The sequence below is a fragment of the Lathamus discolor genome, chromosome 7 (genome assembly GCF_037157495.1).
Source record: "Lathamus discolor isolate bLatDis1 chromosome 7, bLatDis1.hap1, whole genome shotgun sequence".
Lineage (NCBI taxonomy): Eukaryota > Metazoa > Chordata > Aves > Psittaciformes > Psittacidae > Lathamus > Lathamus discolor.
The window spans coordinates 8445791-8460830 of record NC_088890.1 but is presented as its reverse complement, the minus strand read 5'-3'; the positions used below and the strand labels follow the sequence as shown (position 1 = coordinate 8460830).

The 15040-nt window shown below is 34.8% G+C and overlaps 1 protein-coding gene across 1 annotated transcript in view; it reads left to right on the top strand.

The window, feature by feature from the left end:
- ERC2 (ELKS/RAB6-interacting/CAST family member 2) overlaps nucleotides 1-15040 on the top strand; it is a 491439-nt gene that overhangs the window by 327201 nt on the left and 149198 nt on the right. The window contains exon 14 of the mRNA XM_065687581.1: nucleotides 13668-13815. Within this exon, the coding sequence (XP_065543653.1) occupies nucleotides 13668-13815 (148 nt within the window). The remainder of the gene's footprint in view (nucleotides 1-13667; nucleotides 13816-15040) is intronic.

The following is a 15040-nucleotide window of genomic DNA, read 5'->3' as shown; positions in this document are numbered from 1 at the left end:
GGAATAATTAAGGCAGTCATAGAAAATATTAGCAACTGATGCTAACCTGAATTTTTTATTTTGTTTCATCTTCTCTTCCAGGAAGGATATCGTTGCATTCTCTCTTTCAGCATCTTTTTGGCAAGATTTTGTGTTATTTTCTTATTTGGGGAAATACTGTTGTCATATGCTTTAAAATAATTTCTTCAATACTTCAGATTTTTGTTGTATTTTGAAAGCTGAACCCAGGACAGTGTGCATTTTCTTTTGTCTTGGACAGTGCATTCAACAGTGTAGCTACCTACAGAGTTGAATTGTACTAATTAACTAGATCTTTTTTGTGCAACGGGAAGGAAAGCCTACACCTACTTTTATATCTAGAGTTTGACTTGGTTAGTTCTGGCTTCTTTGAGCTGCTGAGTCGCTATTATTTCCTACCACCTGTATAGAATCTCTGCTCATTGCAGAGATTAGCAGCTGTGGTTTCATTTCTCATAGCAATGGCAGTTACTTCTATTAGCATTCCTCCTTAGTGGCAGCTCATCTTAAAATGGATCCTATTATTTGTATGAGTCACGAGGCCACCCGGATAGCAATTTAAGAGAGCATTTTCCATAGCAACTGCTTAACATAGGCTTTCTCTGTCACGATTCTTTCCAGATGTGCTGTTGATTCAGGTAATGTTCAAAATCCTGCTTAGAAATAAGTTATTTTTCTGTTGTCTTGGATTCTAGAGCCCATCTAAAGTTATAGTAAGTATGCAATTTTGTACATAGTTTAAAAAAACCTAAATCAAACCAACCGTGAAGAATACAGAGGCCTCAGAAAGCGTCCTCTATTTGATTCTAGGCAAACTTTTTTTTTTTTTTTTTGGAATTGTTATTTTTCCAAAAGCATGATTGATATTTGTTACACTTACAGTCCGTACCTTAATTTTTGGAAGAAATGTATAGTTTTTGAGTGTACCAAAGCCACTGTAGAAATTTAGCAGTCTTTATTAATTTAAATGTTCTTGCAGACTTACCTCTTGTAGGACCATCTGTGGGGAAACCTGATCGGACGAATTTACTAGCTGAACTGTTTGAGTACTTTCCAGTGTTGAAATCTGCAGTTTGTTTTTTTTTTTTTTTTCCTTTGTTTGTTGGTTTTTTTTAACTTGAGTTAAAATTTGGTGGGATAAAGTTTGTCATCATTGTTGAATGTCAGATTTAAAAAGGAAAATTGAAAATTAATTTGCAATCTGTATGATGCTTTTGTGCGGTGCTTTTTTACCCCACTGTTGTTTTCTTTTAAACTATGAAATTTATGCCTGGGTTAAAATTTGAATGTACTATAATATATTAAAGTGTCATCCATCCTGATCTAAGCATCAGTGTTTCCAGTAATAATCCATTTTGATACTTTCGAGCCCTTTTGATGGTGTTTAAATAATTTATCTTCTGCTTTTGTGTTGTAATGTCTAGTGCAGTAGCTTGGCTGCCAAATACTAAGCCTTCTGTAGTTTTTGTTGACTTAAAGAGTTCTTAAATTATAGTAAGACCATAAACATCACTTTATTCAGTGTTACATGAGAGATCTGCATATTTTTCGAAGATACAGCCATCAAGAGTTTACGAATTAACGTACATATAGTATTCTGAAGTTACATTTTTTAGAGTGTTCGGGGGTTTTATTATTGATGGCTTTTCAGATTAATTCTGTATGTTTTCCAGATCTGTACCTTAAAAATAGACTTTGCTCACAGAACTCAACATACTTTGTTTCTATCAGAACTGTTTTTTGTGTTCTCCCACTTAATGAAATGTAGCGAGGAGGGAAACTCGGGCATTGCAAATCTTGCAGATACAATGAGGTAAGAGGGAAACATTGCTAATTCCTGTAGCTTTCCATAAGATAAGGGCGGAAAGACTGAGAAGAAAAGTGCTGTATTCTTCATTAGGAAGAAAGTATTTGAAAATATATAGAAGACCACTATGCGCAGTTCTGTTATTCCACTGCCACTTTGAAGATTACAGCAGTGCATTCATTGCCAATATATATGTGTCTAACTGATGAGTAAACTCAGCTGTGTGCCATCTGGATGGATCTCAGATCCTATATTTGATGGAGACTGAATTACTGCACACATAAGTGTCTGAAAGCCTTATGTCTTGTGACAGGGCCACAGTTTGGTCATAGTTTTGACATGGATCTTTTTTTTTTTCCCCCCTAAAACATTCCTTCAAAATGAGTGAAAGGCTGGGAATGTCTCATCAGAAATTAAAAGATCTATATATATCTGCACCTGATCTATATATATCCACCCCTGCAGACATGTCCCTTTTCAGTGACTCGATGACTTTTGAGTGGCAGCAGACTCTATCCAGTTCCCACTGGTTCCTCAGAAGCACTGTCTGTCCTCTGCCAACCCTGCTTGTCATCTGTGTCTGTGGAAGCTGCTGGCCCCCAGATCCCTGTGGTGACATCTTTCTGTATCTTGCCTAGCAGCCTTGGTAGCTACTTCAGAAAAGCTGTTAATATCCCTTTCATCAAGAAGATTCACTTCCTTTATTTTTAACTTGCTATTAACTTGTCAGTTATTTTTAGCATGTATTTGAGAATAGCCAACTAGAAGAGGTACTTCGGACATATACCTAGCTTTTATCAACAGAAGGGAGTGATCTAATTATGGAAAGAGCTGATAGTTGAAACACTGATCAGAAAGAAGTAGTTTGATTGACCTATCCAACTTGTAGTAAGTGCCATATTGTTTTTTAATTCTAGTTCACTGATTTTAGTAATTTAAAACGTATCATTAAACAACTTTTCAGTAATCAGTGTAATTCTGTCGGTTAAGTAATTTTAGTATTCATTTTGTAGTAAAATAGGAACTAACATGATAGCTCAAAAGCAGACTCCATCTTTGCCCTCAATAAAACTCACTTTTAGAGGTCTTCCTAAAGACTCTCAGAACTATTATTCAAATCAGTAGAGAACTTCATATGTTAGTCTGTTAATCTAGTATGGTATGTAAGAAGTTAATTGTTCATCAAGACTAAACATGCTACAATTTGTTGTGGAACTATCTTAAAATATCCAACTGCTGTTACCTCTGTTGTGATGTCTCCTTGTTACCATTCAGATGTGGCAATAAGGAGTCATTATTCCTGGGCACTACACCTCTCTGATACAGGTCACTGATCATACATTATGCTTCTTTCATCTGCTATGAGAAAGTCAGTATGAACTGTGTTCACGATGAGTCAATGTGTATTATCTCAGAGCTCTAAGACTGTACATGTGCCTTTTTTTAAAATGCTTCCTTAGCCTGAAACAAATTTTGAGACAGTTAACCCACCAAAGAAGATCAATGAGCAAACTTCTTTGTGCAAAGTTGAATCATATGATGGTCTTCATGCTCCTGGCAATGCTTGTGAATAGCTCTATTAGCAGGGAAGTCATATAATTAAATAACATTGTGTGGTATCCTATCTCTTTCATTCCCAATCTTTTAAGATACTAATTAGAGAAATATTTGTGTGCTGTTGTCTAATTCCCTCTCTCCTTATGAAATCTCTTGTGCCTGCTCTGGGATTTCATTGTCTTTTCCGTTACTATTTTCATATGCTGTATTTTGGACTTGCAGTGTTTTATTAAAAATGAAGGTGGTTTTTTTTTTTTTTTTCACTGAGAGAGAATGATGGAGGCAGGGTTTGAAGAAATTTTCTCTAACAGAATGGCTTTAGCCACTTATGTCTTTAGATATCCCACACTTAAAGGAATGGTGGCCTATTAGTTTGTGAATAAATATCTTAATTATCTTCTTTACTCAGATGCTTAACTGTTATTTTATTATGTTAAAACTAATAATTAGTAGTGTTCATAGGTAGTATTCTGTGGCTTGATCATAAGTACATATCCAGTGGTTCCCGATATAATGAAATCCTCAGAAATGAGATGTCTGGAGCAGTATGTTTAAGTTTATTCTGTACTTTGTAGTACCTTATCAACTAGGCAAATTTAGCAAAAACATCGTAGTTTCAAAAAATAAAAAATGTTAAGATGTGATTTGTAAACTTACAATTGTAAGTTGTAGAATTTCTTGTACCTATCAAATTAAGCTATGTTAACAGCTTTTAACACATGCTCATAGTATAACGGTAAGTAATGGATATAAGCATGTTAATAATGGAAATGATGATTCTGTCATCATAGGTCAATTGGAGTAAAATATGAAAACTGTCAGCCTATTTGAGGGAGTGTGTGCATGTGTGTGTGTGTGTGTGTGTGTTCACAGTCTAAGGAGTTTCTTCATTTAAGGCTAACCTACAGAATTATACTCTGACATATCTGCAGCTAGTGGAAATCATGTGACACTAGTTTACATAATCTCTGTCTAACACCCAATTTAATACATGAGCATTTAAACTATGCCCCCAGATCAGTTATCAAATATGAATTATGCACTGCCGAGAGAGTGCATTTTGTTAATCGTAAGTATTCAGGCAATTTTCTTTCTTGAATTTGTCTTCTAATATATTGTAAAGCTCAAGGCATATATTCTAGTACATATTCATATTGATTTCTCTATGTTGGTTCAAAAATGGATCTAATTATTCCCTCTGTGATATATTTTAAAGGTCACTGTGATTTACATTGGTTTTTATGTGTTTCCTTATGTATGTTTTTCGAGGGGGGGCTCCTTGAAATTTTATGGAAATTAGCTTAGGACCTTAAGTTAGTTCTTTTTAAATCAGGCCAATCTTTTTATTCAGTTTCGGGTGGAAAGGAAGGAAATAGAATTTAGTATTTATTTTTTCCTATGTTTCTGTGTGTTATCTGTTTGCCAAAAGGATAATTTTGCTGATCAGCATTTATTAAAAGTTGAAAGAAAGTCTCAATCATTCTCTTGCACAACCATGTACTTTACAAGAAATGGCCATTTGGAATATGTTGTGAACTCAAAATTAAGAACAGAATACAATTAACAAAAGTTTGTCTTTTTAATGTTCTGTCTCTGCATCTCAGTTTTGTATGTCTTTGACTCAATTATTTTGAATTCCCTGCAAATTCATTAAAGCTGTAGTAACTCTAAGTAGTAACTTTTTTCCAAGTGTAAATGTTTATTTGGTAGTTAAAAAATGTTACCAAGAACTATATTGTAGAGATTTAACTATTCATCCTGTGAAGTACTTTTATCTTTGTCTTTTATAAACACAAAAAGCGGTGTTGAAGGATAAGGAGGCTGACAATGACAGATTACCTATAGTCTGGTTTTCCTGTTTAACTTAGGTGGACCTTGTGCAGTGCTGTGTTTTGCTGTAACACAATCCCATGTGTTTGGATGCCATTGTTCTTGTTCTTGGCAGCCCCCATTTCTGTACTGCATTGTGGATTGGTGTAAAACAGGCAGAGAGGTATTTTAACCAAGTGTTTGTTACATTCCTATGGAGAATCATACAAAAGCCAAAGGAACAATAGGAGCTAATTCTAGTAAAAAGCTGCAAAACCCAGAAATAATTGTCATCATCTAACTTCTTCGGCTGTGTTTTACAGCATTGTGAATTCTTTTTCTCTGCATTTCTCACACAGTCTAAAGCTTGTTATATTTACTTATGTGTGAGCAGTGCCACCCATTTAAATGATATGATAATGCAATGGTTATTGAAGCATGATCTATGAAACCATGATGTAATTGCTTTCACAGATGAATATGTCTTTTTCCAAGGGCATCTGTTTTACTTATCTGTCATTTCTAAAACATAAATCATTGAGACATCAGAACTGCAATGTTACAGGGTTTGAAAAACTTCAGAGAATTCAAATTCAAATGGCCTGCTTCTTACTTGAAAAACAGCCCCAAAAGATGGGCATGAAGTTACTTCTTTGTCTTTTAAAATATCTCTCTGAACTCATAGTTTTATATGGATGGTTTCTGTTTGCTTAACAAAAGACCTATATGCACATTCCCAATGGTTGTGAAGGAGGAAAAAAGGGAATAATTTAAAATTGCCAGTGTGAAGACAATGTGTTTGTTTTTACTGGGGGAATGTAAGGAGAGGTTTGATTATGCAACTAGTGAAACATAGGGAAGAAGCACTGAACTGTGGCTCCAGGGAGGTGAACTGACAAATGGATAAGAAAGCTGTCTTTTCCAAGAAATTCCTATGTGATTATTCAGAATCAGGTCCTCTCTTTTCCTTGTTGTCATTTACTCCGAAATTTCACATTAGGGACAGCTGCTTCTTCCTGTTTCTTCTTGTTTTTAGACTAATGAAAATATACATCTAATAGAGGTGTAATATAGAGAGTATTTGTTGTTTATCTAACACAGTATCCTTTGGTTATTTCCTCCCACCTGCTGCCAGCTTGATCTGATGATAAATTCAAGGTTCAGTTCCTCAATGTGAGGAAAAGTGCTTGGTGGATTGGTGCCTGAGGTGTGTAAAAGCAGGGCCCCTGGCTTTCCGTCCTGTAGTTAATGGATCAGTCATCTCTGCTGCTTGGTGGATTCGGGCTGTGATTTTTTTTGTGGGTGGTTAGAACCATTTTTTGTGTTTTATTAGCTGTATCTTGAATACCTCCTACAACCTGAATGACAGTTTAGGGTTATTAAATCTGTTCTTAGTGCATTTTTTTATCCATAGTTAATCTTGACTAAATATATGCTAGTGAACAACCCTTTTTTCTCAGTTGTTGCCTATATTTGTTAAAGAAATTATTCCATTTGACATTTGTTTAGGCTGCAGTTTGATAAAATACTGTATACAATATACTTTTTCAGTTTGGCATTCAGCAGAGTCTTTCGTGGATTTATTCCTTCTTGCATTATCTTATCTTCCCTTCTAGTATGCTAAGGCTTCCTTTTCATATTAAGTAATTTTTTTTCACTCCAAGACAGATGCTTTCACAAACGCAAAGTCTGTGTCTAAATTGCTAGAGATCTATAAGACTGTGTTTTTCAGGTGTTAGATTACATTTATAACTGAGTTGCTTTGGTATCATCTGCTTTCTTTAATCCTATGTATGTTTTTTTTCTTTAATTCAGATTGTTCTTTAACACTACTTGCAGTGACCTTACTAAAAGATTTATAATATTTTATACTTTTTGTTTGTCTAAAAGCCATCTCTATTATGAGGTTAATAGTTGATAGATCCTCCAAAGAAAAGCATCTCAATATTTCACTTACACTGAGGAACGGTGATTATCTGCAATTGCTTTCCCAGAAATTTTTCACAGAAAATTATACTGTTCTATCTTACTATAGATGTAGAAACTGAAATGTAAAAGGCCTTTTCTTTCAGTAATAAGAAGGCTAGCACGCAAATGATGGAAGAATATAAAGCATGACGTTAACTCCAAAGACTACTGTCATGAGACACAAGAGTGAACACCTTCAAAACATTGATTCATTGAGTAATTGGGTTGCTGGTGTCATGTCCTGGGGCAAGATCAGCTATTCCCAGGTCATTTCTAACAGACTTTTTCCTAAATTGTTCAAAAAATACTTCCACTGGCAGTGACCGTTTTCCTCTCAATTTCTTCCAGTACTCAATTGCTATTCATACTTACCTGCCATTATCATTAGACCTTGTCTGGACATTAGGAGGAAGAAAATGTGACTTCGTCTCCTGCAATTTGTGTATATTACTTCTTGTTCTCTGTGCTATGGATATAGATAAAAATGTTCTATTTCAGTTTGGTATAGCATTTAATGTTCATATGATCATGTTGTCATGGACTGTTTATTGTAGTCTTTTCCAATGTTTTCTTGTCAGTCATTTCTCTGACTGTTTTTGTTGGCTCTCTGCTGAACAGTCCCCACATTTTTCATGGAGAATCATATCCAGAGTGGATGTAATATTTCAGCTAAGGTCTTCCTGAAATCATGTAGATCAAAATAATCACCTCTGTATTGCAGTCTCTTTCTGCTTATACTTCATAGTGTAATGTTTGCCTTATTCACAACAGATCATTAATATGTTGTTCCTCCTTAGTTTTCTAGGTGGCACGTTTGATTTGTCAAAAGATTTTTATTCCTGTCTTCATGGTATTTGAAGATACTTCAGTCTCAAGTCTCAATGAATTGTAAGAAGTAGATTTTCTAGTCCATCAACCAATGTAGTTAGTGAAAATAAAAAACAGAGTGGAATCCTGAACATTTTTGGGTGGAATATCACTTGCATAAATAAATTCCTGGCCACTAGGAAGGGAATGTTCCTTTCATTTTTTGTTCTGTATTTTAGCATGAAGTGACATTAAGTATACTAAAGCAAGTATAATTAATGCAAGTTTCCTAGTACTTCTCACTGGAATCATTAGTACCTTAAGACCTGGCCTCACTACTCTAAGTGTGCTTGCTCATCAGGAGACCGTTATATTTACTGTCTTTGTATTAAAGAAGACAAGCTTGAAGAAGTAAGTTGCTGTATAGTGGAATGCAGTCAGGCTTTGCTAGGGGAGGAGAAGTTCCTTTCATAAGTTTTGTTTTTCCAGGGAGAAATTCTACCTCTCCTTATAATGAGCAACCATATTATAGTGCAGGATATATAGATTGAGAATCCTAGGAATTACTTTATGTATATCAAAGGAAAATGCGCAGTATAATTACTAATGTGGATCAAATGCGGACTGATCAAATGCAGATTAGATTTAACATGATTTTTTTAATCTCAGAGATTACCTAATTTTACCATATACCATTAGAGTGATTTTTCCTTGGTGTTAAAAGTACTACACTGTTGTTTGTACAACAGCTTAGTTTGCCAAAAAGGAGAGAAAACTACTAATAGCGAAAAGGATTACTCTTTATAAATATTACTGTTAAAGAATGTAATTTAATTCAGTGCTCTAATAAATTATTTTAAAATGTATTTTATTACCATAATTTATTAAACAATAAGGAGACATTTTGGCTGCAAATAGTGATAACATCTCTATAGAACTCTATTTGGAGAGTAATTTTTTTTCCTGACACAGTAGATAATTAAGTGTTATAAATTATGCTTACACTCTTAAGCATGTTAGCTGGAGAGTAGATCAGACTGTATGTTGTTCTTGGTGCCAGTTCAGGTCTTGATTTTCAAAAGTTCTTTCACAAAAATGCATGATGAGTTTCTAGCAGCAAAGCAGAACTGTATTACTCACCTGAGAGATGTAGACAAAGACCTTGACACCTGTTCACATTTTTGAATGGAGTTTACTTCATATTTGTGAGGAAGTAATTATAGTCAGCTGTTTTGCTGGTGTCTCAACCTTGTTTGTAGTGGTTAGATAATCTCGTTTCAAGTTTGCTGCAAAAAATGTGAAATTAATTTTTTAGTGGGATCACTGGGTAGCTAAAATAAATTGCTTCTGATCTGGTTCTTCTGTAGGAATCTTGAAGTATGCTGATGGGGTAGCAGAGCGACTTTTGCAGATGTGGGTGAAAGAGCGTTATGATATGCAATGAGATATGATAATATAGAGCTCCAGGTCTATTCCCGCAGGGTGCTTCATATATGCTTGTATTCTGGCACGATTCCTCACCAGTATGGGCAAGGTATTTTTCAACCTCTATCTCCCAGGGACTTTGTGGAGGAATTACGCATCTGGTAGTATGCTAGGCCATACATAGTAAAGTAAAGGAGCCTTCTTCGGTTTCTTTAGATGCCCTGTCACAACCTACTTCTTTATCATGCACTCTGTAAAATAATGGCAATAAAAACTGTTGGGTCTCTCTGTCTTCCCTCTGTATTGAAGTAGTTAATTCATTAGGATGTAAGCAACCAACATGTGGTAGAATACACATGGTGGAATCGTTTGGTAGAATACACAGTGCTGCTCTACTGAACTCTTGTTAACCTGAGTGCCTGGTTAAATGCCACTGGATTATATATTGGAGGTTATTACTGTTCGGATTATCCATGATAATAGATACAGATAATATGCTGAAATATGTCTGTGCAGGCAGAAGCAGACAGATACAAGCTTGCTCTGCCCACACTCTGAGCAGGCTGTATGAGAGCCAATTCCAGCTTGGATGCCATCAGTGTGTTGACTGGCGTTATGCCCAAGTTAAAACACCTTGTTTCTTAGATAAATGAGACTTTAGAGCTTCTGAACTAAAGCTGACTCACATTTGGGTGGCTTCAAGATTACTGGTAGTGTGAGTATGCTTTCAGCTGTTCATCTGTGTAGGTATATTCATCATTCCACATGCTGTGGAAGAACTTCAGTAGAAATCCCCATCCTTGTATTCTTGTGCAGTGATCTCTCCACATGTGTAAGTTTAAGGCTTTGCAACTCCCCTTACGTTTACTATAAAGATAAGAGATAAAAAAATACATTGACAATAATGTTGGGGTCCAATTCAAACTTGTGTGCGCACTGTGGGTTTGATTCAAATCTTGGGGTGTCTCAGTGGAGCACTTATGGAGTCATATGACAGCAGATATTCTATATGACTATGAACCATTATTTCCTGAAAGTGTTTGGTGCGAACTGTTATTTTGTGTAATTGTTTGGTTATTTATTTTCCCCAGTATTTCTCTAAGACAGGATAAGTGGTGTATTGAATGGAGTTGCCCTGTGAGCCACAAGGCAATAGATAAACAAGATTTTGTTAACTTTCCCTTTCAAAAACATTCTCATAACTTGTGGTTGGCTTTCACAATCCCTCAACACCCTCAGCTGAGAAAAAGCATGCTAGGGTCTGCAAAATCTTGTGGTTTTGGGGCTGCAGAATCCAGGGTTTTTCAAAGCATGTTGATTGGCTGTCCTCTCCCATGGAATGTTTTGTCTCATCTGCTACTTTAAAGTGGGGCTAGAGTGTTGCACACTTGAAGAGCTATGACCACAAGAACCTTTGGTCATTTTGGTTGGCAGTGCAGAAAAAGATGGATGTGAGTGAATCCTATTATCAGATGTGGAAATCATACCAAATAATTCAGTAGTTTTGATTCTTCTACCACACTAGTCAGGTTTGTGTTTTCACTGCCGATTTTGAAGTAATGAAGTGTTCTAAACTTTGGAGGATAAGTAAAATTTCAGAATAGCTTCATGTAGTTTTCAATTTAAAACTTTTACTCTTTGTGGCTTTTTACAGCTGCAATGCATGTTACACGTAATTATATACACTATATGTCATTAGAAACCTCGTAGATGGCAAGTATTTACCATGAAATTTGCTACTAGATGAACAGACATATTGTGTTGGGTCTTGCTGGGATGAAGTTGCATAAATTAAGAATTAATGTAAATGTATGTTGAAACGTTGGAATTCCTGAGATGTAGATTTTTTTTTTAACCTATTTTAATTCTGAGCGTGTTGGGTTTATGATGGTTATGTCAATGTTTCTCTTCAGATATTAAATAAGTAATCTTTAGGCTGATGATTATGGTATAAATAAAATCACATTTTGCTCTTAATTTAGAGGTACCTACTTTACAGCACTGAGTTACCATGAGTTAAAGATTAAGATTTAATCCCACTGCTGTTAATTGCAGACTGGTCTAATGTTTGTCCCACGTATTCTGAAAACCAGAAAAACATCATGAAACCTTTTTTTAAGTAATGCTCAAAATACCAAAAAAAAAAAAAACCAACCAAAGTTGCTTGATGCATGCTAAAAATTGGAAAAGGTTCCTTGGTGCAAACCACCAGAAGATTGTCAAAACTTCTGACGCTTAGTCAGAATTTTATTTGTAATTTTAATACAGTCTGCTATCAGATAATTGTAGAGAAACTAACGTAATCATATTTAATTTGTAAAGAAAGATTTTACGTAATAATGCAATATGCTATTTCTTTGGTTTTAAATTCACAGAATACCTGTTGCTGGCAGTTTCTGTCAGAAAGCTTATATCACCCCTGAAAAAAAAGCCTCCTCCTTCTAGGGCTAGGACGCATGTACCAAAAAGTACAGACTTGTATGTAAAAGATACTGTGGAGAAAAAGCAGAAAATACATATTTCTGTTTGAATCAGATGCTCAAATGATGGCATATTTCTATTTTATATAGTGCATAAATTCTGTGCCTTCTGGAAGGTGAGAGGAATTGTTGAATACAGTGGCAGATCAACTTTTTTCTATTTCAGTGCATTAAAAAATAAAGATTTTAATGAAAAAGTTATGGAATTGATATGGTATTTGAGCACAAAACATGAAAACACTACGTCTTTTATAAATGCAGCAAGTTTTATGCATTATGGAGTGCATAGAAAACAATATACCTGTATCTCATTTCAAATTAGCATTATAGATATGTGACCTTCTGATATGTTTTTTTCCTTAATACCTGTTATTTAAAATAATTAATAGCTTTCATTTAAATTAAGACTGTTGGAGACTTATGGCATCCTCTCTTAAACAGCATTTAACTGTGATTAGAATGAAGACAGAATAATAAATGAGACTATTTAAGTGTATGAATAAAATGCAACTGTTTATCTAAAATTGATCCACGTCTCATAACTTTGAGAGTAAAATAAATGGGTTGTTTTTCTTTGACTCCATCAGAAATATTGTCCTATAAATATTTACATTAATACATTAGGAACTTCGAAAGAAAAGTGAAATAGCTTTCTTGACATTTTTGCTGGCAAGCAAAGGACTATGAGAATTCCAAACTTCTAGCTCACCTTGACTGTATGAAGTTCATGAGCCGTATTCTTACATTTATTAGCAGTTGGACCCTAAAGTTAATTTATGACTCATTTATCCATGTTTATTTTTTAGTGATTGATCTTACATAGTTCTGGAAAAAGGCATAGGCAGTAACATATTCTGTTCTAAAAGCTATTAAGTATGATATGCTTTTTCTTGGCTGATAAGTCATAGTCTGTCATTGAATGCACTGCAGAAGATGAATATATTTCTTTTATTGAGTAGAATAAGGGACAGATTATGTCCTTGCCAGCGGGAGCATTTAGAGTATAAGAAATAATAAGATACTGCAAAATCTGTGCTTCCAACTGCATAGTGTAAAAATTACCTTTGTTATAAGTCCACACAAACTATTTATGATGTGTCCTGCCAACTTCTAAGTAATTCTGTATGTTTCGGAGTGCTGTAAGTTTCTGTTTGCTTTATTTTCAAGATTCCAAAGGAAAAGATTCCCCATGAACAATTAGATCAAGGAACTTACTTTATAGATGTTATATTTTACTTCTGGCATTATAGTTATGTGGTGATACAATGAATAATAACAATAAATCCATAGGAAAACATTTAAGTAAACGTGAGAGAGATGTCTAGAGGTTTCTGTACTGAGGTCTCTAAAGTACAAAATTAATGGCATAATATAAAAAAAGTTATATCTGCATTGCTTTTTTTAATCATTATTCAATCTCTACAATTTGAATAATTCAAAACATATTTATGTAAGATACTCTGGAATTCAGGAAAGTGAATTGAAAAACGTAAGTAGCAGATTTTTAAAAGCAAGACATTTCACAGAAATATTCTTAGCTATCGTATTGTAGTAAAAGAGATGGAGATAAATGTTTTATGAAAGAGTTGCATAATGAAAAATCTATAAAGATAACATTTTTGGCTAATCAGTTTATTTCATGATTTGATTAGACTTGACAGTGCTTGCTATTTAAAGTGTTCAGAAGGTCGTTGATTGTCCCTCTAGTATTTAAAAGAAACATCTCATGTTGTATGAGGTAGCAGTATATGTCCTGTTTTGATGAGAATATAATGATTTTTGTTTTATTTAATCAGACAGGAAGCTTTGCTTGCTGCAATTAGTGAAAAAGACGCAAACATTGCCTTGCTTGAACTGTCTGCTTCAAAGAAAAAGAAGACTCAAGAGGAAGTAATGGCTCTTAAACGAGAGAAGGACAGATTAGTACATCAGTTAAAACAGCAGGTGGGGAGACATTAATTTCCGTATTTTCATGGCAATAGAAAACTGGCATTATTTTCATTGTTACTGTTTTATTCTAACCTTATATTGAAAGTCTTCAAGCCAGGTCTGACATGTGACACCCGTTATGAAAGGTAGGAGGCGTTCTGTGTGTTTATTGCTTCTTTATGGGTGTTAATTATTTAGCTGCATGTTTGCTTGGCTCATATGCAGCCAGTGCACTTTCTGTTTTCCGTCCTCATGCAGCTTCCAATCTTCATTGCAAGAGACAGAGGACAGCAGATGCTCTTTGCCATAAAGCAAGATCTACCCACTCTGTTGACTTTTTCTAACCTTCTCTTCAGTTATTTGCTTATCTGTTGTAAAGTAATTGTGTTTTCAGAAGGTTTCAGGCTTTCTGAGAGGTTATCTGGAAATCATGATTATCCTAAAATTCTCAAACGAGTAAAAATCACCGTGTCTTCAGCACTGTAAGTTATCTGAGGTTTTGATTTAAAAAAAAAAAAAAAAGTCGTTACAAATTCTAGACATAGATTTTGTCATAAGCAAATTTAATTTATGTTCTGCTGTATTAGTGAGGAAAACAACCATTTTAGACATAGTACGCATGTACCAGACACAGTGTATAGGTGTTTTCTCTGTTTAAATAAAATGCTTAACTCTGCATATTGTGCGGTGGCTACTCCCCCTGATTTTTAAAGGCAATAATCATAGCCAGAAGAGGTAATATAAGGAAGAGGACAAAGGATGTTCAGATAACCTAGGTACTCAAGACCTGTGGTGTGTGTCATGTATGTCGTTAAGCACTTTTCCTGTTTCAGAATAGGTGAAAAAAATTAAAAAGTTGTTTTCAGACCATGTCTGAAGGTGTTGTGTCTGATGTTTTCTTTTGTGTGACATTACTGAATTCTGTGGTTGTTGCTTGAGGAGAAGAATACCATTGTTAAGATCATTCTGATCTCCCGAGCCTGTCAAAGTAACCGCTCTGCTGTCAGGCAGTCTGCCACTTTACAAATGAGCATGCCATTTCAATAATGTGTGAACATACTGCATAGTAAATGTTATGATTCTTTATTCTGAATCATGTATTGCTTACTGCAGAACTCCATACATTCTATAACAAAAGTTAAGGAGAAACCTTGCTGTTATGCTGAATTCCCAATAGCTCTCACCTCATGCATCTAATCATTATAGCTTTTTCCCGCAGGTCTATAAAAATAGGAAACAG